The sequence below is a fragment of the Petaurus breviceps genome, unplaced genomic scaffold, assembly GCF_028583685.1.
Source record: "Petaurus breviceps papuanus isolate PSGF00001 unplaced genomic scaffold, PetGlider_PUasm1.0 90574, whole genome shotgun sequence".
Lineage (NCBI taxonomy): Eukaryota > Metazoa > Chordata > Mammalia > Diprotodontia > Petauridae > Petaurus > Petaurus breviceps.
Window position 1 is genome coordinate 4,781,717 of NW_027187277.1, and position 24,168 is coordinate 4,805,884.

General features: G+C 37.8%; 1 protein-coding gene across 10 annotated transcripts in view; it reads left to right on the forward strand.

The window, feature by feature from the left end:
• SH3KBP1 (SH3 domain containing kinase binding protein 1) overlaps window positions 1–24,168 on the forward strand; it is a 472,618-nt gene that overhangs the window by 323,924 nt on the left and 124,526 nt on the right. For all 10 annotated transcript variants that reach the window (XM_069063466.1, XM_069063459.1, XM_069063456.1 and 7 more), the window contains one exon: window positions 10,346–10,440. In XM_069063466.1, coding sequence (XP_068919567.1) covers window positions 10,346–10,440 — 95 coding nt within the window. The remainder of the gene's footprint in view (window positions 1–10,345; window positions 10,441–24,168) is intronic.

Sequence of the window (24,168 nt, forward strand, 5' to 3'; positions counted from 1 at the left end):
AGGATTTAGAGGTGGAACACACGATAGTGATGATTATCTCGTCCAGTCCCTCTTACTCTACAGATAAGGAAACTGCAAAGAGTTAGAGGTTAAGTGAATTGCCCAGTAGGATACATTAACAGAACCATAATTTGAATCCAGGGTCTTTGACCTTCAAATCCAATACTCTTTACGCTAGAAAAACTACCTTCTGTATCTTACTATAGACTTCATGGCAGTTCCTGACTTGTACTAAGGAAATTGAGGAGATGCCCATTAGTTGGGGAATGGTCTAACAAGTTGTGGTATATGAATGTAATGGAATACTACTGTGACATAAGAAATGAACAGGCAGATCTCAGAAAAATCTTGAAAGAGTTACATGAACTGATACCAAGTGAAGTGAGCAGAACCAGGAGAACATTGTACACAGTAACAGCAACATTATGCAATGATCAACTGATAGACTTAGCTCTTCTCAGCATTACAGTGATCCAAGACAGTTCCAAAAGACTTGTGATGGAAAATGCTAACCACATCAGGAGAAAGAATTATGAAGTCTGAATGCAGTTTGAAACATGCTATTTACACTATTTTTATTCTTTGTTTTTTCTTTCTCTTGGTTTTTCCCTTTTGTTCTGATTCTTCTTTCACCACATGAGTAATGTGGAGATATGCTTAACATGATTGTATATGTATAATCTATTTCAGATCACTTGCTGTCTTGAGGAGGGGGGAGAGGAGAAAGGGAGGAAGAATGAAAGGGAGAAAATTTGGAACTCAAAATTTTACAAAAACGAATGTTAAAACTATCTTTACATGTAATCAGGGAAAATACTATTAAAAAAACAAATAAGAAATGGACCCACTGATATAGATTTTTTAACTCTAATGCTATTATTCATCTTCTACATTGTGGAATATCTGGAAATGGGCTTTTAAAATGAAAGCATGAAGTTTTGTTTGTGAGCTGATTGTGAAACATCAGAAAAGCCTGAGCTCCTTTATTTAGAAAACCTTTCTGTGATCCCTTGTAGCGCTTTAACTGATCTGATGCTAAATGTTATGGTTAGCATTTGGGGAGCATCATGTTATGGTAGAGAGAATGTAAGACTTGGAATCAGGAAGACTCAGGTACACACACTCCTTTTGGTGTTTAATGAGCCATGTGATTACAGACAAATCACTTTACCTTTCTCCAGCTCAATTTCTTCATACCTAAACACACATAAGAATCCTTGTAGTACTGATGCCATAGGGTTGTTGGGAAGCTTAGGTGAGATACAGAACTTTGCAAAGTTTAGTGGGTTTTATATATTACATGTCAGTTGTTATCATTGTGACCTTTTGGGGAGTGCAGATAATGTATTTTGTTATGAGGAGTTGTATGCTATTCATTTATTTTTAATAGCTGGCTCTATTATGTGTTCTTTAAAAATTTAATTTAATTTTTAAAAATTGTATTTTCAGTTCTTAGTTCTCTCCTTCCCCTATAACCCTCTCCCACTCATTAAGAAGGCACAAAATATGATATGAAGACATGTAAAACATATTTCCACATTATGTGTTATTTTGATGTAGGTAGTTTCTTTTTTTTTTTTTAAGAAAGCCTACTTCTGTGCTTAGAGTTTATTACAAATTAAGAAGGGTTTAGGCATTTCTATAGAAAGCTAAAGATGTCCTATTGAATTTTTTACAGCTCTTTTTTCCCCCACATCTCTTGCATATCTTGCTGTCCTTCCTCCTACCAAATCCTACCAGAGAGTAATCCCTTGTAACAAAGAATGTAGATGAATTCCAGAGCAGAGAGTGTGAAGCAAGAGCAGAGTGGGGAGGGCAGAGAAATAAACTAAAGTCTTTTGTAGAGTTGGGAGGAGGAATCTTACCTGGAAAAAAGATGGCAGAGAAGGGAATAGCCCAGGGAAGAAGAAGAAAACTGGGATAATATGGTGCCATAGATGCCCAGAAGAGGAGTAGGAGTCTGAGTTGGTGGTGTCTAGTTAGTGGAGTTAGTGAATGTTTGTGGGCAGTAGAGAACAAGCATTTATAAAGCATCTACTATCTTCCAGGCACTGTGCAGAGTGCTGGGGATCCAAAAAAAAAAGGCAAAAAAACAATCCTTACTCTTGAGGAGTTCAGAATCTGATGGGGGAGGCAACATGCAAATAAGTATGTATGAACAAGATTTATACAGGAGAAATTAGAACTAGTCAACAGAGGAAGGTGCTAGCATTAAGGGGGAATGGGAAAGGCTTCATGTAGTAGGTGGAATTTTAGGTGGGACTTGTAGGAATTCAGGAGGCAGAGTCAAAGAGGGAGAGAAATCTAAGCATGAGGGCCAGCCAGAATTGGGAAATAGCATCTTGCCTAGGAAAAGCAAAGAGGCCAATATCACAGTATCACTTTCAAAGGCTGTCTCTACTACTTATGTATTTGGGGTGTATGGGTGTTCTAGGAAGACCAGTACCTCTGGTGTAAAAACTGCTGAGTCCTTTTTAGGGCTGCTTTTCACCTTTGGAGTCTAACCAATTGTCTAGCTCTCATTCATGGCTCCAAGAAGCTGCAGTATGCACAGTGACTACACCCTGGTGAACTGTTTCAGCAGACAGGGCAAACCAGGTTGAGGATGAACGATGGACCTCAAACCTGGCAGTGAATTAGTGGGGTATCTGCCCCAAGCATGTGAAGACATCTGCTGGCTGAGTGGGCAGATGTGAACACCTTGTTTGAGTGAGCTACAAAGGTGGTGGAAGCAGGTGCTGTGGAGTACTTAGAACCTGGTTAAACATCAAAGATGCCAAGGCCATACACTGTATCCTGAGCAATCACCAGTCAGCTCAACTTCTGTCTTGCCACTGGATTTTGATGACAATGGAAGAGTGTGTATACTTCCACCATGATGAACCCTAATGAGTTCAGAGAAAACATTTTACAAATACCTGGAGACCGTTATCATCAATGTGTCAAAAGAAGACAAGCTTGTAATTCTGGGTGACTTTAATGTTGGAGAAGGCACAGATTATTGAATGTGGCAGGGAGGAATGAGGTTGGAAAGAGCAACAGCAATAGTCACTTGCTGCTGAAGACTTGTGTATCTCATGACCTTCTCATCACTAACATTGTCATCTAGGTACCCAAATGTAATAACACTCCATGGATGGACCCTCATAGCAAACATTAGCATTTAATAGATTATATCATTGTAAAAAGAAGCGACAGACAGGACGGGAGAATAATGAAGGCGATGTGTGGTACAGAGTGCTGGACTAATCATAGACTCATCCTCTCCAAGGTAAACATTCACATTCAGTCAAAACTGGTGTGTTGTCCCATTCCCCCCACCCCAGGCAAGATGACTGCCAAAAGACTTAATGTCAGCAGATTAGACCACTCTTCTGAGCCTGCACAGTTTGTTGCTAACTTGGAGGGAAAGCTGAACCAACACACAATTGGTAACGATGGAGCAGAAAAGGAGGGGGCAGCTTTCAGAAATTTGGTGTATAGCACTATATTTACTCATCTGGGCCAGAACACTCATAAACATCAAGATTGGTTTGATGAAAGTAATGGAAAAATTCAGAGGCTGCTAAATGAAAAATGAGAACTCCACGGGGTTTACCATCAGCATAGTTCATTTGTCTCTAAGAAGGCAACATTAAACTCCATCAAAAGTAAAGTGAAAGCAAAGCTGAGAGATGTAGGATTCCTGGCTCAGTGAGAAGGCAGATGAAATTCAGTTTTAGACTGATGGTAAAATTTTTTTGATGTTCTGAAGGCTATTTATGGGCCAAAGATCTATGGTGCATTTCAGCTACCCAGTGCTGTTGGAGCCACATTAAATGGTGATAAGGATATGATCCTAGAGAGAGAGGCTGAACACTTCCATAGTGTTTTCAATGGACTGTCATCAACCAGTGCTGAAGACATTGACTATATATCTCAGGTGGAGGTCATTCCCTCTCTAGCCAAACTTTGAATGCCATTCAGCTCGTCTCTAGTGGCAAAGCACCTGGTGCTTGTTCTATTCCAGCTGATATTTACAAGGCAGGGGGTCCACTGCTTATACAAAAGCAGACTGAAATCTCCCAGGTTATATGTCAAGAGGAGATTATACTCAAGGAGTTCGAGGATGCCTCCATTGCCCCTCTCTATAAAGGAAAAGGAAAATAGGTTGTCCTATGACAATCACAGGGTGGGTGGGGGGTTTCTCTCTTTTAGTTACTGAGTCCTCCTTAATAGACTGATTCTTCACCTGGAAGATGGTCATCTACCCAATAGCTAGTGTGGCTTTAGAAAGGGCCAAGGAAGAGTTGATATGGTGTTTGCTGCCCAACGTCTCCAGGAAAAATGCCGGGAGCAAAATAGAGGTCTGTACACAACATTTGTTAATCTGACCAAGGCCTTTGGTGCTGTCAGTTGTGAAGGCCTGTGGAAGATTATGGTGAAGTTTGGTTGCCCAGAGTTCATCAGCATTATATATCAGTTTCATAATGGCATGCTTGTGCAGGTTCTGGATAATGGATGATGCTCTCAAGCTTTCCCAGTGGCCAATGGAGTGAAGCAGGACTGTGTGCTTGCTCTCATGCTTTTTAGCATGGTGTTTTCAGTGATGTTTGGATGCCTTTAGTGAGGATGAAAATGGCATCAAGGTCAGCTACCACTCTGATGGTAAATTATTTAACTTGAAAAGGCTACAAGTTAAGACTGAAGTAGAGAGAAAATTGGTATCTGACTTTTTGTTTGCAGATGATTGTGCACTCAGTGCAGCCTCTGAGGCTAATGCAACAGAATATGGATAGATCTCTGCTGGTTATGCTAATTTTGGCCTAACAATTAACACCAAAAAAAATAGATTTGCCCCCAGCCAGCATCATACCATCCATACATGGAACCGCTGGTTATAGGAAATGGAGAAAATGTGAATACTATGGCTAAGTTTACTTACCTTGACAGTATACTTTTCAGGAATGTTCATATACATGATGAGGTTGATGTATGCATTGCCAGAGCTAGCTCAGTGTTTGAGAGGCTCTGAAGGAAAGAGTAGGAGACACAAGTTAGCCTACCAAACTGAAGGTCTACAGAAACACTGTGCTGACCTCTTTGTTGTAATATGCCCATGATACCTAGACAGTATGCTGGTGCCACACCAGGAAACTTAATTGTCTTAGGAAGATTCTGAAGATCACCTGACGAGGTAAGTTACTCGAGGTCCTTTCTGAAGCTGAACTGCCAAGCATTCAACCTCTACTGCAGAGAGTAAAATTTCATTAAGTTGGCCACATTATTTGAATGCCAAATGTATGTCTGCCTAAAAGACTATTTTATGGAAAACTCACACAAAGCAAGCGCTCACATGGAGATTGGAAGATGTGATACAAGGATATACTCTTAAGGTCTCTCTGAAGAACTCTGGAACTGATTGTGAGATATAGAAGACATTAGCACAGGACTGCCCAGCAGGGTGTGCAAAACGTGAGATATGCAAATTTAGAGATCTCTCCACTCCAGATGTTCATTTGTGCCTGACCTGTGGTAGAACCTTCTAAGCTTGTTTGGTCTGATCGGCCACAGACAAATATGCTGTACCTTGACTCCCAACATAGTGATGTCATTTTAGTACTCTTCACAGAAGAAGAACAATAACCAATCAAGCAGCATGTTTGACCTTGGGCCTCAATTTCCACATCTGGAAAGGAAAGGGGCTGTATTAGGTAGCTTCCAATGCCCCTTCCAAATTTACATCTGTGATCTTACCAAAGTGATTCTCTTAAGTTTAGCTGATGTGAGAGGACAGTAGCTCAGGGAGGCAGTAGGACTCAAGGAAAGTTATTGTTAAGATAAGAGAGACTTGAATAAGCTTGTATTAAAAGGATTCCTGAGAAACAAAACAAAAACAAAAAAAAAAGGATCCCTGAAAGTGTGTAAGTCAGAAGGGTCACCTTTGGAAAAGGAAAAAGAAGGCGGGGGGGAAGGAATGAATAAAAAGATACATGAAGATTTAGAGACATTTCAAGGCATTAAGGATGTGTCTCCAGAGAATGCTTTGAGATGAAGAAGAGGGAAGATGAGGGAGTTGCTGCCAGACAACCTTTGGAAGGGAAATAATTTGCTTTTGTGGAGAACTTTGAGATTGTCAAATGACAAGAGATGAGAAAATTGTGAGAGATGTGTGCATATTTGTATTTATGAACATAAAACATATGGCTATATATTTACACAGCATTCTCTCATACAGTGTAACATATCCCGACTTCATTGCATAGTTGTTTTATGGTATTGCACAAGGCATTTAATTTTTCTGGGCCTTTGTAATTTCCTCACCTAAGATGAAGGAATTAGAATAGATGGTGTCTGAAGTTCCTTCTAGCTCTAAATGTATGATTCCTTTGGGATACACACATATTAGGCAAAGTACCAGGCTTCTCATTAGTACAGACTGATAATTGAAGACACATTAATGTCCCTCCTGGGCTATCTGTTGTCTAGAAATTTGCTTGGAAGAAAATCGTACAGATGAAAATATGGTATATTGTAATAGGAGATTCTGCTGGACCAGGAGCTAGGGGCTTTGTTTTGGTCCTTGCTCTGTCACTAATTTTGTGACTTTGAGCAAGACATTTAACCTATGGCTGTTTCCTTTGGAGAGGCTGCATAGTGTAAGGGATGGAGAGCTGGCCTTGGTTCACATCCTAACCCAGACACTGATTGATCCTAGGAGTCACTTAACCTTTTGGTCCTCTGGGCAACTCACCAGGACTATAAATTGCAAAGAAGTTGCTGGTCCGCAGTGGAAGAGAGAGGGAGTTTATTCACCTGGGAGGGTCCCTTTAACAATGAAGTAAGTAGTTGTTCCAGTCTGTAGCCCTATCCTATTTCTTTATCTATGAAGGGGAATAGTAATTATCTACCTATCCTACCTATTCCACAGACTTGTTAACATACAATGTGATAATGGGAGATCAGTTGGGGCAGCTAGGTGGCTCAGTGGATAGAGTGCTGGCCCTGAGGTCAGGAAGAATCATCTTCCTTAGTTCAAATCTAGCCTCAGACATTTACTAGTTATGTGACCCAGAGCAAGTCACTGAACCCTGTTTTCCTTAGTTTCCTCATCTGCAAAATGGTCTGGAGGTGGAAGTGGCAAACTACTCTAGTATCTTTGCCAAGAAAACCCAAATGGGGTCATGAAGAGTTAGACACGACTAAAAATGACTGAATAACAACATAAATTAGTTGGGGACAATATATACTACTTTGTTGATTTAATAGTTCTTCAGACAGGCTATCAGAACAGTTTTTACACCAGGACCTCCTTTATTAACTTATTTAACTGCTGAGAATGGGAATAGGACCTGTGGAGTTCCCAATATTTTTTATCATTGATCCGTCAGTGTTCTAAAATGACCACTCAACTACATATTCTCATTCAGGATGTCATGATGACTTATAAAGTAAGAATTATTTAAAAGCCACAGAGCACACTTTCTGACAGATAATGGCTTTCCAGGGCTGTGTAGAACAATGTTATTCTAATAGTAGTATATATTTATTCAAGGCTGTTGGTCATAATATAAACCATCATTGTGATCAATAGGGAAATAATGAATGTATGAGTGAATGAATGAATGAGCCAATTTTCTTTCTCCCGTGGAAAGTTTTCCATATATGATTTTTTAGTTTTTCAAAAATTTTTCAGTCGGAACATTTGGATGACTCAAAGATGGTAATGTTTAATATTAATAACATAAGGAAAATGAATGTATAATAACATTTTAAAGTGGGCTTTATTTAGCAACATGCATATCAGGGGATAATTGAGGATTTTGAGATAATGGTGATATAAAGGCAGCTAGGTGGTACAGTGGATAAAACACTGGGCCTGGAGTCAGAAAGACTAGAATTCAAATCTATCCTCAGCCACTTACTAGCTTTGTGACCTTGGGCAAGTCATATAACCTCTTTTTGCCTCATTTCCTCAACTATAAAAAGGGCATAATAATAGCACCTCCCTTCCCAGGTTATTTTGAGGATCAAATGAGATAATATTTGTAAAAGTGATTAGCATGGTGCCTGGAACATAGTAGGTGCTATGTAAATTCTAGCTATCCATGTCATAAAGGGTTTATTTACACAGGTGTTCTTGTGGATAAAGTGCTGAACTTGTAGTCAGGAAGACCTAAATTCAGATTCTCTTCAGACACTTATTAACTGTAACACTGGACAATTCACTTAAGGTCTCTCGGTTTCAATAATCATAGCACCTGCCTCACAGGATTCTCGTGAAGATCAAATAAAGTAACATTGTAAAGCATTTTGCAAGCCTTAAAGTGATATATAAATGCTAGCTGTTCTTGTAGATGTTAATGGTACATATATTGTATTTTCTGACCTTTGACTTAGTGTTCATATTTATATAGTGTCTTGGAGTCATTCTGCATATTGACCTTGTCTCCCCAAACTAAACTGTAATCTTGAGGAAAGGAGCTCTGTGTTAGACAGATCTCTGTCCCCTACAATGCTTACTTAGCACAGTTGGTGCTCAAATAATCACTGAATTGACTTAAATGTAGAATATCAGTGATTGATGGATTGTACTGTTTGTAAAGCTTGGGGTTTTACACTAATCATTTATTCATTTAATTGATGCTTTCAAACTAAAAGATCAGAAGCGTCTACACATTTCACTACCTGATTTTTAATGAATCTATAATTCCAATAAACACATTAATTATAGATATGTATAGTATGTTGGTCTTACTGAAGATTTTTCTGTTTACTTACTAATTAATTAATCATGGCATTAATTATTAATTAATTAAGTTATAGCATTAGCGACTAGTCTAATTGATGCATTGTACCTCTTGTGAAGCTTGGAGTTTTATACTCTAATCGTTATTTCACTTAACTAATGCTTTCAAACCAAAACATCAGAAATGTCTACACATTTGACTAATTAGCAGATTTTTAATGAATCTATAATTCCAGTAAACACATTAATTATAGATATGTATAGTATGTTAGCCTTGCTGAAGATTTTACTGTTTACTTGCTGAAGAATTTGCTGTTATTTATACGTGTCTGATTGATGGACAGTATATATAAAAGATCAAAATTAGAATGTGTGGTCATAGGGTTATTAATATTTAACTGTGTTATAGTCCATATATAGAGACTAGCCCATGTATACAGAAAAATTTAGAGCTATTTGCAAATTTTAAGATTGTTAATTTTTACATGTCCTAGACAAACTAAACAAAACCTCCTTCAGGTGACTCTTCCTTCTAGTGGTCTTCTGTCTTCCTGCCTCCTCAAAGCCTAAATACCTTCTAATGGATTTCATTGTCTGCAGATTTTGTGCCCATGCAAAGTGTAAATTACGTCATTTTCATCCATAATTCATCTGGTATTTCAAGTTTTGATTTTTTGAGTTGGTAGTGTTTTTCTTCATTGAGGCATGGCTAAGATGAAGATAGGTAGTTGTATCCAAAAATTGGTGAGTTTTTGCTTATGAGCCATTACATATATATATATATATATATATATATATATATATAATGTATATGTATATCAATGTGTTATATATGTATATAGGTGTATTCTCCTCCTCTTCTTCTTTCTTCTTCGATTGGCTTAAATGACTTGCCCAGGGTCACACAGCTAGTTAGTGTTTGAGGTTGGATTTGATCTCAGGTCCTCCAGATTTCAGAGCCATTGATCTATCAACCATGCTACCTAGCTGCCCCTATTTGTATATTCTGGCAAATAGGTGTGCATATTATAGACCATCTAGCCAATATCATTGAAGGTTTCCAGTGGCCTAATTTTTATAAATAAAATTTATACATGTTCATGCAATATTTCAACTTATTATAGTGCTATTAAAGAAAACTGTTGAGTTTTCTTCCCAGAATGCACACTAATTTTATCAGTCTGTATGACTGGTTTTCCTGTGTAACAAATGAACTTTGGAAATGTTTGGGCATGAGACTCCTTGTTGATATGATGATGTGTGGGAAAACCTGATGTTTAAATTTGTTGTTACTAATAAAGTATGGACTACTAATATTAATTTAAAGACATTTCATTGTTACCTAGAGCTGTTTTCTTATTTCGCTGTTCTATAAAGTTAACGCAATTAGTAGCACTTTTTAATTTCAGATTATACTTGAAGAGAGGAGGAAGAAGTAAAATATTAATCTTGGGTATTATCTACTTATGCTTTATTACATAACATTACTCTGTTGTCATGCATTGGTTCTCTGTTCTAGGTGTTGTTTTTTCCCTAGGTCTATGGATGAGAACATTATGTTATAAGATATGCAATTGGTTATAGCTCTATAAAAAATATGTGCCTTTTTTTTAATAGGCAAGGATTATTGCAAAGTCATATTTCCCTATGAAGCACAGAATGAAGATGAACTGACAATCAGAGAAGGCGACATAGTCACCCTTGTCAACAAGGTAACTGAACATTTTATCTTCTGATACAGACATGTTGTGTCTATCCTTGAGGCTAATTTGTTGATTGGTATTAGACACATGAAATTATTTGGTTTTAATTCTTGCACAGATGGATTTCTTAGGTTTCTAGCAATTAGAATGTAGGAGTATCTTGAGATTTTCCTCTTTTTTCTTCATAATTCTTCCCATAATTCTACTGCTTTCTCTCTGCTAATTATTTCCCATTTACCCTAGTTATAACTTTCTATATCATATATGTTTGCTGGGTTGGTATATGGATGCTTACATGTTGTCTTTCACATTAGATTGTAAGCTCATCAAGAGCAGGGATCATCTTTTGGCTCTTTTTGTATCCCCAGCACTTAGCACGGCGTTTGGCACATAGTGGATGCTTAACAAATGTTCATTGATTATTATTGATTGATTTAGAAAGTCCATTGACTCTGTGTAAAGTAATTACTCATCTATTGAATATCAGATGCTTCTTGTTTTAATGCCATTTTCAGTCTAGTAGAATCATCCTGTTTCCAGATGTGAGAAGCCAGGAGGCATCCTGAATATATTAGTTCTCTAGCCACAGTGACAGGAAGATTTTTCATACTCTCAAATGTGCTTTCTTTAAACATAAGACTTGAAAAGAACATTTTGACAAAGGGCTTATATTTTCATTAAAAACATGAAAACAAAAGTATTTAAAAAGGGAGAACAGAGATGTCATTTGTCATTTAGATCAATCATCCTGCCTGAGAGAAGTATATTTCTGCTATGTGGATGAGGACAATAAAGAAGAATTAACTGTTATTGCAGAACTAATACTGTAAATGTACCCAAATCAAAAAAATAAGTAAAACATGTTTTAAGAAGACACTTTCAGGGGCGACTAGGTGGCACAGTGAATAGAGCACCAGCCCCGGAGTCAGGAGGACCTGAGTTTAAATCTGGCCTCAGACACTTAACACAAAAACTAGCAGTGTGACCTTGGGCAAGTCACTTAACCCCAATTGCCCTCCAAAAAGCAAAAAAAAAAGAAGACACTGTCATTAAACTACTTACAATTTCACAGGATAGTGTTGAACAAATGAATAAAACTGAATGAATATCACCAACATTGGCCTAGTTTTGACCTGCACGGGTCAGCCAGACCTATGTGAGCCATTTAGGTATATTTTGTGGATTTACCATCATCATTGGACTTACTACATCTTGAATCTAAGGTACCCACACAAATTTGGATGACCCGTACAGTTCATTCTCAGCAAATGTTGGAAGTCATCTCTTCTGTATTCCAAATCTGATTTCTTTTGTTGTTGTTTTTGCTTTTTGGAGGGCAATTGGGGTTAAGTGACTTGCCCAAGGTCACATGGCTAGTTTTTGTGTTAAGTGTCTGAGGCTGGATTTGAACTCAAATCCTCCTGACTCCTGGGCCGGTGCTGTATTCACTGTGCCACCTAGCCGCCCCGTCTGGTTTCTTTAATAACTCCAGCATGGTAAAGTCCTCTTTTGAAATAATGCTCCAGTCTTCCTCTCCCATATTATTATGACATTTGACAGATTCCCAGAGTGCTCTGCCATTTTCAGAATGCTTTCCACATACATTATTTCACTGGATCAATTAGAAGAAACAAAAGACTTACACTATTATCCTCATTTTCCAGTAAGGAAACTGAAGCTTAGGTTGAATAGGTGATTTCTTTAAGATCACACAGCCAAGAATGAAATCCAAGGATTCTTTACTCTGGGTCTGGTTTTCTTCTACTGTACCCTATGACCTTTATTGTTTCAACTGTTTTTAAAAATATGTTATCTTCTTGTTGCTCAGGGTAAAAATAGGGGAGGGGAATTTTGTTTGCTTATCAGTCTTCAATACAATTAAGGGGAATTTTTCCCCCTTTTCTTTGGTTGTATAACCCCTTATTCTAAGTGAGAGCTCATATAACAAGTATGTTTAATGTTTATTTAACTGATATAACCTATATAGCCTATATTACCTGTGTAATTTAGATAACCTTTAATGGGGAGATAAAATAACTCAGGAAGTTACTAAGTGTGGATGAAGCATGAAAGTTATTATCTTAATTGGGAAATTATATTCTTTTGTTCTTAATTATAGAGGTTATGAGAAGGGACACTTCCTTGTAGAGATGAAAGTCCTTTGCTCTTAGGTCTACCTTTTATCTAAAATTTATTCTTTTCAAAGCATCTCAGCTTTTTAGTTATAAAGAATGACATCTCTACCCAGTAAATAGAAAATGATAAATAAGTGTTGGGTATATCTTCTTTTTAAAAATTATCTCACTTTTTATTTATGGCTTTTGTTTTTCCATCACATTCATTATTGATATTTGTAAAGGCAGTTTTAAATATTGTTTTTTTAACAAGACCCTCTTGTTTGCTTTGAGGATGATAGAAGTAGCATGGTACAAGTATTGGCTCTAAACCTCAGTGACCTGGATTCAAATTCCACCTGTGATGCTTACTTCTTGTATTACCTTGAAGAAGTCACTTAATTTCCCTGGGCCTTGGTTTCCCTATCTGTAAAATGAAGAAAATTGAACTACATGTTCTTTGAGTTCCCTTTCAGCCCTAGATCCCAAACTAAATCTAAATTTCATGATTTCTAGTTGAAGAAGTCAAATTCAGCAGGTCTAAAATTTTATTAACTCATTACCCTAATCTTTTTCCCAGTTTCCTCTTCTTTATCCCCTAAAGCCAGAACCTTTAACTATCTGACTCTTCCTTCTCTTTAGCCCCTCATAGCTAATCATGCCCTAAAAACTTTTGCTTCCTCTTTTTTTAAAAATATGTCTCTTTTACTCCTCAGTTCCTTTCTCTTCCTCCTGGTAACTCCTCATGTTCTGACCCCTCACACCTACATCATTGTAATAATCTCCTAGGAACACAAAGTGTTTAAGTGACTTACCTGGGGTCATGAGGCTAGTGTGTGTCCATAAATAAGTCTTCCTGACTCAAACTCTGACTCCCTGTCTAGCAAACCAGGCTGTCTAGACACTGATCTTTTTTTTTTTTTAACATAAAGCTATTAACTTAGCTCTCCCTCATTCTGATGTTTTTACAGTTGAGTTTTTGAAAGTCATTGCAGATTTTGTTCAGTCTTTCAGAAGTGTCCAACTCTACATGACCTCATGGACAGTTTTCTTGGAAAATGTATTGGAGTGTTTTACCTTTCCCTTCTCTAGTATGTTGCCATTTTACAGATTAGGAACTGGGACAAATGGGGTTAAGTGACTTGCCCAGGGTGACACAGCTAGTAATTCTTAAGCCATATTTATACTTAGGTCTCACTGCCTTCAGGGCTGACACTTTATCCAAGGGGTGGGGAACCTACAACTTCTAGGCCACATGTGGCCCTCTAGGTTCTCAAGTGCAGCCTTTGACTAAATTTTGACTAAATCCCCTTAATAAAAGGATTTGTTCTGTAAAACTTGGACTCAATCAAAAGGCCACATCCAAGGACCTAGAAGGCCACATGTGGCCTAGAAGTTGTAGGTTCCCCACTCCTGCTCTATCTACTGAGCTACCTAACTGCCCCTAGTGCAGAACTTTATATTTTTCTGTATTATTTTTCACTTTGTTGTTTCAGATCATCTCTCATCTATTATTTTGAATCTCATTTCTGTTACTTGTCTACCTTTTTTTTGGTTGTTTTTTTTTGAGAGGAGAAGGCAGAGCAATTGGGGTTAAGTGACTTGCCCAAGGTCACACGGTTAATAAGTGTTAAGTGTCTGAGGCCGGATTTGACCTCAGGTCCTCCTAACTCCAGAGCTGGTACTCTATTCACTGTGCCACCTAGCTGCCTCTTGTCTACCTTCTTAATAAACTTCTCCCCTTTCCCCAAGTTCATGCCATCTAAAAGTAAAAGAGATAAATTCAATGTTTGAGATTTGGATTTTTTTTTAAGCAATTGGGGTTAAGTAACTTGCTCAAGGTTACATGGCCAGTTATTTTGTGTGAGTGCTAAGTATCTGAGGCCGGAACCGATCCCAGGTTTCCCAACGCCAGGGCCAGCACTCTTAATCACTGTTCCACCTGGCTGCCCCTGGATTTTTTTTTAAGAGTTTATTTTAAAAGGTTATACTAGAACTTCAGGCTATAAGCTAATAATGGTAGAGATTATTATTATAGTGGAATTAAATTAATTTAGATGGCATTAACAATTTAAAAGCAAAAATTGCCCTTGGATTATTTGCCTCTGATAATGGGAAAGTATTGTTAATGTTACAGAAAATGCTTGTCCTTTTTTGGCATTAAAGCTCTTATCATTTTAACATACTGCCTTTCCATAAGAAGTGTTCAGTCAGTGTTTAGTGAATGATTGAAAGGCTAGAGAATAATCTTTGGATTCATCTTCAAATCCATTTAGGTCATCTTTTTCAATGACTCTTGTAAAATATAATAAATGTAGATTCTGGTATGTCTGCACATTACAGCATTTTTGGACATGTATGAGTTGAGCGAGAAGCCTGGAATTCCTTGTCCCTAACTTTAACTATTATTGCTTTATATTATTTACCTGGAATACTGTATTATGTTTTTCAACTCATTGGCATCAAGCTCTTTCCCTCAGCTTTTCTTTTTCAGGCAGTGAAAAGGCTGATAGCAAGGCTGATAGCAATGGCAGTCACTTTTTTAAAATCCACAATTGTCATTTTCATATGGTTTTCCAAAAAATGAGTCAAACAGCTTAAATTGATACATAAGAATATATTCCAGTGCCTGCAGAAAGTATATGAAAAGCTCTAACATATTTGTATCTCTCCTGGAAACTAGGATTCAATATGGCAATTAAGAGAAATTCTACTTTTGTATATTTATGCAAAAGCTGTTATAGATTCTGGAAATTTCCCTCCCATGCACAGCACACCTGTTTTCAGCTGTTATTTTAAGTTTGCTCAAAAATACTTTTATGTTTTCTGGCTTGTTGCCACCTACTTCCCTGAAATCTAGACTTAAGTTCAGATTATATTTGAAAAGGGACATGAAACGCAAAAGCTATTTTTTGCATTGTGTGGCTATCAAATTGAAAAGCTTTATGGGGGAAAAAAGGGAAGAGTAATTGAATAAAGCAGCAGATCTCCAACCTTTTTTCTACTTATTCTTCTTTATGACCTTGGAGAAGAAGTACTCTGAGATTTTCATATAGTCTTTATCCTGACCTCCTCATTGGTGTCTACAATAAACACATGCTGGGAATGAGCTCCTCAAATTGATTTTTATTATAAATTCTTGGTGGACAATTTTTGGGGGACAGGTTGTGATTTCATTGGCATATAGAGTTCCCTGGGAAGACAATTCATTCCACCCATGCAGTTTGGCAACTTTTGTGAGAGCCTTATAGTCTCAAATTGCTGCCTGGGGTCCTTAAAGGTTAAGTGACTTTTCCCAGGGTCTCAGACTCAGTATGTGTCAAGGAGTCCTTGAACTCATGTTGTCTTTATTATCTTGGTTCTGAGGCCAACTTTCTATTCTCTATGGCACCATATTAGCCTCTTGAAACTTGATGTTGTGGTTATGAATCCACCACATTGCCTTGTATGTACTCTCTCAAGGGTAAAGAATATGTCTTATTTGCATTATCTTATATATCTTTTTTTATCTTCCATGAGCCTAGTACAGCACTAATACATAGTGAACACTAGGTACCTTTTAAAGTTGAAATGAGGGGTGGCTAGGTGGTGCAGTGAATAGATCACTGGCCCTGGAGTCAGGAGGACCTGAGTTAAAATCCAGCCTCACACAGTAGCTGTGTGACCTTGGGCAAGTCACTTAACCCCAATTGCCCTGCCTTCCTCCTTCCCAAAAAAAAAAAGCAAAAAGATAATAATAATAAAGTTGCAATGACTCCATCCCCTATAGGGAGGTACAAATAACTCCTAATTCTTTAGGACCTTTCATATCCCTTGGCATCTTACATTAAAGTTGGAAAAATACAGAGATAGAAGAGTGTAGTGCAGTGGAAAGAACCCCAAATTTGAAGTCAGAGATCTGGAATCTTATCATTAAACTCTTATCATGCAATTTAGGATATTGTTGGGCTTATATTCCAAAAATTATCAATTGTTGTTGTATTGGGAATTTGTGACCCTAAGAATCAATATGCCTATTCCATTGGAGCAAATAATTTTGGTATATTTTCATTTCCACATCATCCATATTCAGTTTTTCTTTTTAATGTAACCTGCAGTCTCTAGAGTGCCCTGAGGAGTTGAATCAGGGTATCACAGTACTTGGTTCCTGCTGCATCAATTTATAGTTTGCTGTTTAGATGCTTGGCAGCTTCTGAAAAAACAGACACCAGGTAAAATAACCAGATGGGCTCAACCCTGTGTGAGTCATTGGGTTTTGTTTTGTTTTGTTTCCATTTACATCTCAACACCATTCTTTCTTAGGTTTTCCTGTCCCTTCTTTCTTCTCATTTTCAGGGCATTTTGGTTTCCTTTTCTTCTTCATTGCTGCCTTTTGCTACTTCCCTCTTGTAGTAGAAATAGCCATGGATTTGGAGTCCTAGGACCTTACTTAGAATCCCTATCTGCCACTAACTGGCTAATGGGCAAGTCACTTAACTTCTCTGGGATGCTATTTCTTCATCTCTCCATTGAATTAATGGCCTCCAGAGTCTATCCTACAGAAATCTAAGGTCCTACAAACTATTTCCCCTATAAGAAGAAATGAAGAAGAAAGATGGTAGGGAACAAACTGATTCATCTACTTATATCATGTAGTGATTTCTTATCAATCAATAAAGATTTATTAAGCATGTACTATGTGTCTGTCACTGCAATAAATTATAAGGATGAAAAAAAAAGAAGCAAAAGACAGTTCCTGCCCTCAACGAGCTTATAATCTAGTGGGGGAGACAATATGCAAGATATATATCTCTATCTATCTATCCATCCATCTACAAAGCAAGCTATGCAGGAGGTATACAATACAAGGTGCTAGCTTGTGGTAACTTCACTTAAGGAGGCTGGCTAGGAGGACGTGTGGCACATGAGGAGGTCCTTTGAGGTAGGTGGAAGACTTCTGGCCTGGCCCTGAGGAGCCTCTCCAGGAGAGAACATTTTCACCCTTTTTATTGGCTCATGTCCCATAGGATAGTAAGGATACTACTTAGGAAAAGACCTAGTCTTGTGGGGTGGAGCTGAGTTGCCCCCAGGTGTAAGATTGATGCTTACCTTAAGATTCTTTACTGGTCCAGTGACGTGATAAAGTGAGGATGAATTACTTCTCTTCTTTCTTTTCTAAAGCTTTTAGAAAAGCTAAAAGTCCATAAGGTTGATAAAGGTGAGGAGAAAATTAGCAGGTGTCACTGGAAAGAGCTACCATGCTGACAGACCCAATGGAAAGGCTTGTTTTTCTGACTGAATAAAAAGGTTAAATATAGTTCTTGGAGCATGACTTTTTTTTTACACATTCTAAAAATTTTACTGTGTAATGAATGAGCAAGTCATTTGTGTCACAGAATGTCACACTATGGCCTGTCATCTTGTGCCCCTAGTGACATAATTTCACCCGTGGACAGAAGTCACAACATAGTCACTCCTCAAAACAATGCAAAGTCAAGAGAATGAAACTTGAGATTGATTTGGCTCCTTGTCAGCAGGGGACCAAGAAGTGGTGGCAGATGGAAATAATGAGGATGGTTTTTAAATGCAGGTTTTGGTGAAAATCATTCTTCTTTTGGACGTATTTGCTGTCAAAACACTAAGCTTTATAATGGGCTAAAGTGTTAAGGATTGGTATGTGAAACAAAATTATTTTTTAATTTACTGGTAAGCAGTCAGAAATTCCTTCTGGCCATTCAGCTGTTCACTGCTGGAAATTTTTTCTTTGCTAATAGTTTGTTAATGCAAATGAATCTGCCACTTTTATCTCTTGACTTCATCTTTCTCTATGAGTTCAATAATAATCTTCAAGGACTTCCTGTAGCTTTTTCTCTTTTGAACCTAATCCAAGAAATTTCTCTACTTTGGTAGTAATGGAAGTGATTTTTGTAGTCCCTGTAATAACTTTCTTCAATGGAGTGGACCGAGGACCTTTTTCTAATATATTAGAGAAGAAACTATAGTGAGTCAGAAACTTCTGATGTCTCTCCATTTTTTGTATTTGTACCAAGAAGTTTCAAATTTTGTTGGTTATTAAGAATTGGTCATTTCCAACTATACTGTTCTCTCCTCTAATATGGGGTCATCCCTATTTCCTGCTAATTCTAATTGTTTTTCATCTTGACTTCTCTCAATTAATTGTATTTACCTAACCTATTCTTCTGAATATCTGAAGGCTCTTTTATATTCATAATCATATTTTATCATTTTAGAGCTGACTGGTGATATGGAAATTGGCATTTTTTTAAGAAAGGAAAATCATTTTTAAAATATTTTTTCAAACTTAATTCTGTACTTAAGAATAATGGCCCCTAGGGCAACTAAGTGGCGCAGTGAATAGAGCACTGGCCCTGAAGTAAGGAGGACCTGAGTTCAAATCCGACCTCAAATACTTAATACAAAACTAACTGTGTGATCTTGGGCAAGTCACTTAACTCCAATTGCCCTACCTTCCCCCTCCAAAAATCAAAAAATAAAATAAAATAAAATTTATGGGGCTGCTAGGTGGCATAGTGAGAGCGCCGGCCCCAGAGTCAGGAGGACCCAGGATCAGTTCTGGCCTCAGATGCTTAACACCCACACAAAATAACTGGCCATGTAACCTTGGGCAAGTTACTTAACACCAATTGCTTTAAAAAAAAAAAAGAATGACCCTTTTCAATAAGATGAATTCCTGCCCTTTTCAAAAAACCTCTTATAAGCAATACATGATCTTGATCTAAGATATTTCTGATTTTACTCAAGAGTTGAGGGGGAAAAAAACTGCATTGTATCCATAACCTACTGTGTAACACTGGGAAGTAACTTTCCTCTACAAACCTCAGTTTTCTCAACTGTAGTATGAAGGAGATTGACTACCAGGGGTAGGGGACCTGCAGCCTCAAGGACACATGTGACTTTCTAGGTTGTTGGGTGCAGCCTTTTGATTGGGTACAAGTTTTACAGAACAAATCCTTTTATTAAGGGGATTTGTTCTTTGAAGTTTGCACAAGGACTGCACTTGAGGACCTAGAGGGCCAACATGTGGCTTCAAGCCTGCAGGTTCCCCGCCCCAGTAACCAATCTTAAAATTCCCTTCAGACTCTACGATCTATGATTATGATATCTCCTCCTCCTCCTCCTCCTCCTCCTTCTTCTTCTTCTTCTTCTTCTTCTCCTTTTCCTTCTCCTCCTTCTCCTTCTCCTCCTCTTCCTCCTCCTTCCCCTTCTTTTTCTTCTTCCTCTTTCTCTTCCTCCTTTTCTTCTTCTCTTTCTTTGCCCCTTGTACCAGTCAGCCCATCTGTGCTTCACCATAGTGGGATCCAGAGAAACTGCCAGATTCTGCTCTCCTTTGTGCAAATATTCTTACATTCCAGGCCTCCTGGAGAGGATCACAAGGACAATATTTCCTAATAATTGAGGAAATTGAATAAATCTCCAGAAAGAAGATGAGCCTTTACTGTGGAGAAGCTGTCAGAACTAGTCCAAAAACAAATAGGCCTTCCTACTTCCAACTTAAGATCCCAAAGATTAGAGATAATTAATCAGATACAAATGAAGACATTTCAAAAAGTTACTAGAGAAGATAATCAGTATATAAAAGAAATATTTGATAAGAAGTCATGAACTCTATGCTGCATAAATTCCTCATCTGTAGGATGTAGGAGTTGGACCAAATCATCTTCAAGATTCATTCTAACTCTAAAATTTTATGGTCCTAAGGAATTTTCTTAATATTATCACTATAATCAAAAATTATATCCAGTGAATGCAATAGGAGAGACAAAATTCATGATGTTATATACCCAGGCATATCAAACTGCAGCCTCCCTAATTAGTCATGGAACAAAATGAGGATACCTTTGGGGATAAATAATATAAACCTCTTTTCTTACATGACTTATAAGTTGGCCTTGAAATTAGGCTGTTCCCAGGGGCGGCCAGGTGGCGCAGTGAGTAAGAGCGCCGGCCCCGGAGTCAGGAGACCCAGGATTGGTTCCAGCCTCAGATACTTAGCACCCACACAAAATAACTGGCCATGTAATCTTGAGCAAATTACTTAACCCCAATTGCTATTAAAAAAAATAAATTAGGCTGTTCCCAATCTCTCTAAAAGAAAGAGTCTAAAAGAGTTTTGGGCCTTGGAAGGACTACATCCTCCGAGAGTGATAACCTTATATGGTGAGACTCATTTGGGTATAGATGTTCAGGGTTTAAGAAAAAAGAAAAGGTGCTTCTGCTATTTAATGATTAGATCTAATATAAGTCGAACACAGCCCCTTGAGATAGCACACATACATGGACAAACATGGACAGCACAGTCTTGGAGACTAGAAGGAAGAAGATGTAACCTCCCTTAAAGCATTGCTAAGAAGGTGAATTTGTCTTTCCTCCCCATTTCCCCAGCTACAAAGGGAAATAGGCCAGAGGAAACAGGACAGATACTCAGAAAAATGTACATGTTTTCTCTCTAAGCTTTACTTCATGGCAGTGAGATCAATTATAGAGGGTTCTGAGAAAATATTAAGAAAGTTTACAGATTTATTTTAAAAATAGCCATTTTTTTCTCTCCTGATCTTACCCTCATCACCCACATCCCCAGCCCCAGCCCCATTTTCATCCTCTGGTGCATAAACCTGCAGGGTCTTGTTCTCAGCCTTACCCCCTGGTTGTATTTTGTCCATTTCTCCTTGGAATCTGGAGCCAGCAGAGGATTGAAAAGCCTTTCTGATTCCCTTGATGACCTGAAAATTTGCTTCACTTAATTAGAAAAAGAGCAGGGCCATGCAAGTTTGAGGGGTGTTACCCAATTTAATTAAAAACCTATTTCTTTCCTGGTGTGAGTTAAATATCCTTCCTTCCCCAATTGCAGCTTCCTAGACTTCCTCGATTTAGGTTCCAAGGCCTGGTCTGGTTAATTAATGGCTCAGTTAAAACCTCAAGCAACAGAACTACAATATGCTGAGGCATCCCTTTTTTCTGCTCCCTGGGAGCTGAGAACTAACTTTTCCTCATATAAGGGAAACTTCTTTACTCTTAGCCTTTACTGGAAACTTTCCACAAAGTTTAGTGGTCAGAACTGAAGACTGTTAAAGGATAATTATAAGAGAAACATCAGAACCTCTTGTTGTAGCTCATTCTTCTGCCTCCAGGAAGGATTTCCAACCAAATCACACGGATCATTCGATAAACAGGACTAGAGAATTCCTGGACAAGGAGTTCTGGGTCTTTACTGAGGCCTTGCTGTGGTCATACTCATCCTGGATCAGAAGGACCAAGGGAGCTAATAACAAGGATCTGAGTAAGAATAAAAAACAGTGATTGGCAGAAGAATAGGGGAAACTTGGAGGGTTTTTCAAAATTTGACCAAGTGGCTAAGGAGAAGGATGACAGAAATAAAAAGCATCACTGCTATGAAGGAATTCTGTTCTAGTTTTTAACTATTTTGAATTAAAGTTCAGAGAAATGAGGGTGCAGAAAGAAGTTGACCCTTTGTATAAGTTTGTAAAGTGGAAGTGAACCTTTCTCAGTCACCAGAAGATTCTTACTTCAGATGTTGTATGTGTGTGTATATATATTACGTATAAATATCTACATTATACATATTTATATATGTGTGTACACACACACACACATTCTTCCACCTAAGTTTGGAAGAAACTAAAATACCTGAGGCCCAGGAAAGACCAAGATTTTTAAGAGTATTTAAAAAATAGTTAACATTCATAAGGTGCCTTCAAGATTGCAAGGGATGCAATTTTCCTCTGATAGACAGCAAGCTATGGCCAAATGGTGAGAAAATCCTGAGAAAATCCCCTAGGGGAAAGCAAATTAACAGCTGAGATAAATAAGCTTGAGAATTTTTGAGCTGGGTGACGTGGGTGTTTGTCTTATTTTAGGTTGTTCTGTTATTTTGAGATATGCATTACTAAGACACTCTGCTATGAGCATTACTTTAAAATACATTTTTTATTTTGAGATTTTGGTTTTGTAGAAAATGTATTTCACACACTCCAAAGTTGGGCCTGTTAATAGATCTGCCCTGCTTCTCACCTGGTGGTGGTGATCTGAAATGCTTAGAGGAATTAATCAGCTTTCAATAAGAAATGGGCTTATTATAAATAAGACATGGACTCCAGACTTTAAAGTGAAAATGAGAGTCACATTCCTTCACTGAGAATAACTTATTAAAAGCATTCAGTGCCTATGGAATGTAAAGAAGTGGATGAGATAAAAGAACTAGGAGAACAATTCTAAAAATTGACCATCATTCCTGTAGAGCTTATGGCTACAGGTATATATCTGATAGCTCTGACATGAGCATCCATTAGCAATGTGTGTCATATTTTTAAAATGATAGGATGTTGGGTTATATAAATAAAGTTATACTTAAGAACCATTAATTCCCCCACAGTGTGACTTGGCCCTTAACACTGGGTTCAATTCTGGGATCCAGGAGTGAAGAGAACTGGGAGGGAGTCCAGAGAACAGCCATAAAAATGATCGAAAAGTTGGAAGTGTGCAGCTGACACAAATGGCAATTATTCAGCCTCATGAAGAAAATATATCAGGGAGAAAATGGACATGGTTTTTAAAATTCCCTTTTGGGTTATGGCAAGTGTTTAAAGATATAGTCTTTATTAAGAGGAGGGAACAAGAAGATTTAGATGAGATATAAGGGGAAAACTTTACAGCAAAGAGTTTAGATTTTTGAGGAGGTTGTTAAAATGTGGTACTGATGTCTCTCCAATGAGATTTTTGGAGATAAGATTACCAGAGTTTAACTGCCAAGGATGCTTTAAGGACATATCTGAAGATAGATGAATGAATAATTTATGACCCTTTGACTGTATTGATTTTCAAGTCTGTAAGGGAAAGTTGTGGGTTTTTTTTTTAACATTCTTTTTTTTGACATGTTTTTATATATATATATAATTTTAAATATTTGATTGTAAAACTTTGAATTCCAGATTTATTCCCTTCCTCCCTTGTAACCCACCCTTCCCACCCTTACTGGGAAGATAAGCAGTTCAGTATAGGTTGTACATGTGTAGCTAATGCAAAACATTAACATAATAGATATATTGTAAAAGACTGACAATATTTCCCTCCCTCCTATCCCACCCCACACTTGTTCTGTTCTCTACTTTGATTCCGTCCTTTTTCAAAAGTGGGTGCTTCCAACTTCCCTCTCCCCCAAGCCTGCCCTCCGTTCCCTCATCCCCCCTCTCATCCCCTTCCCCCTACTCTCCTGTAGGGTGAGACACCCTATTTAGTTTGTATGTCATTCCCTCCTCTAGCCAAATTCAATGAGAATAAGGTTGACCCATTCCCTTTTGCCTTCCTATTCTTCCCCTCCATTGTAACCATTTCCCCTTACCTCTTCTATATGAGATAGTTTACCCCATTCCATCTTTCTCCATCTCCTCTCATTATATTCCTCTCTCACCTCTTAATTTCACCTTTTAGGTATCATCCCTTCCTATTAAATGGGTCTTGTGCCCTCTATCTATGTATACCTGTAATCATATATAAATATATTCACATATGTATTCATATGCCCATGTACCCTCCGATATATTATATATAATTATATATATATATATATATATATATATATATATAT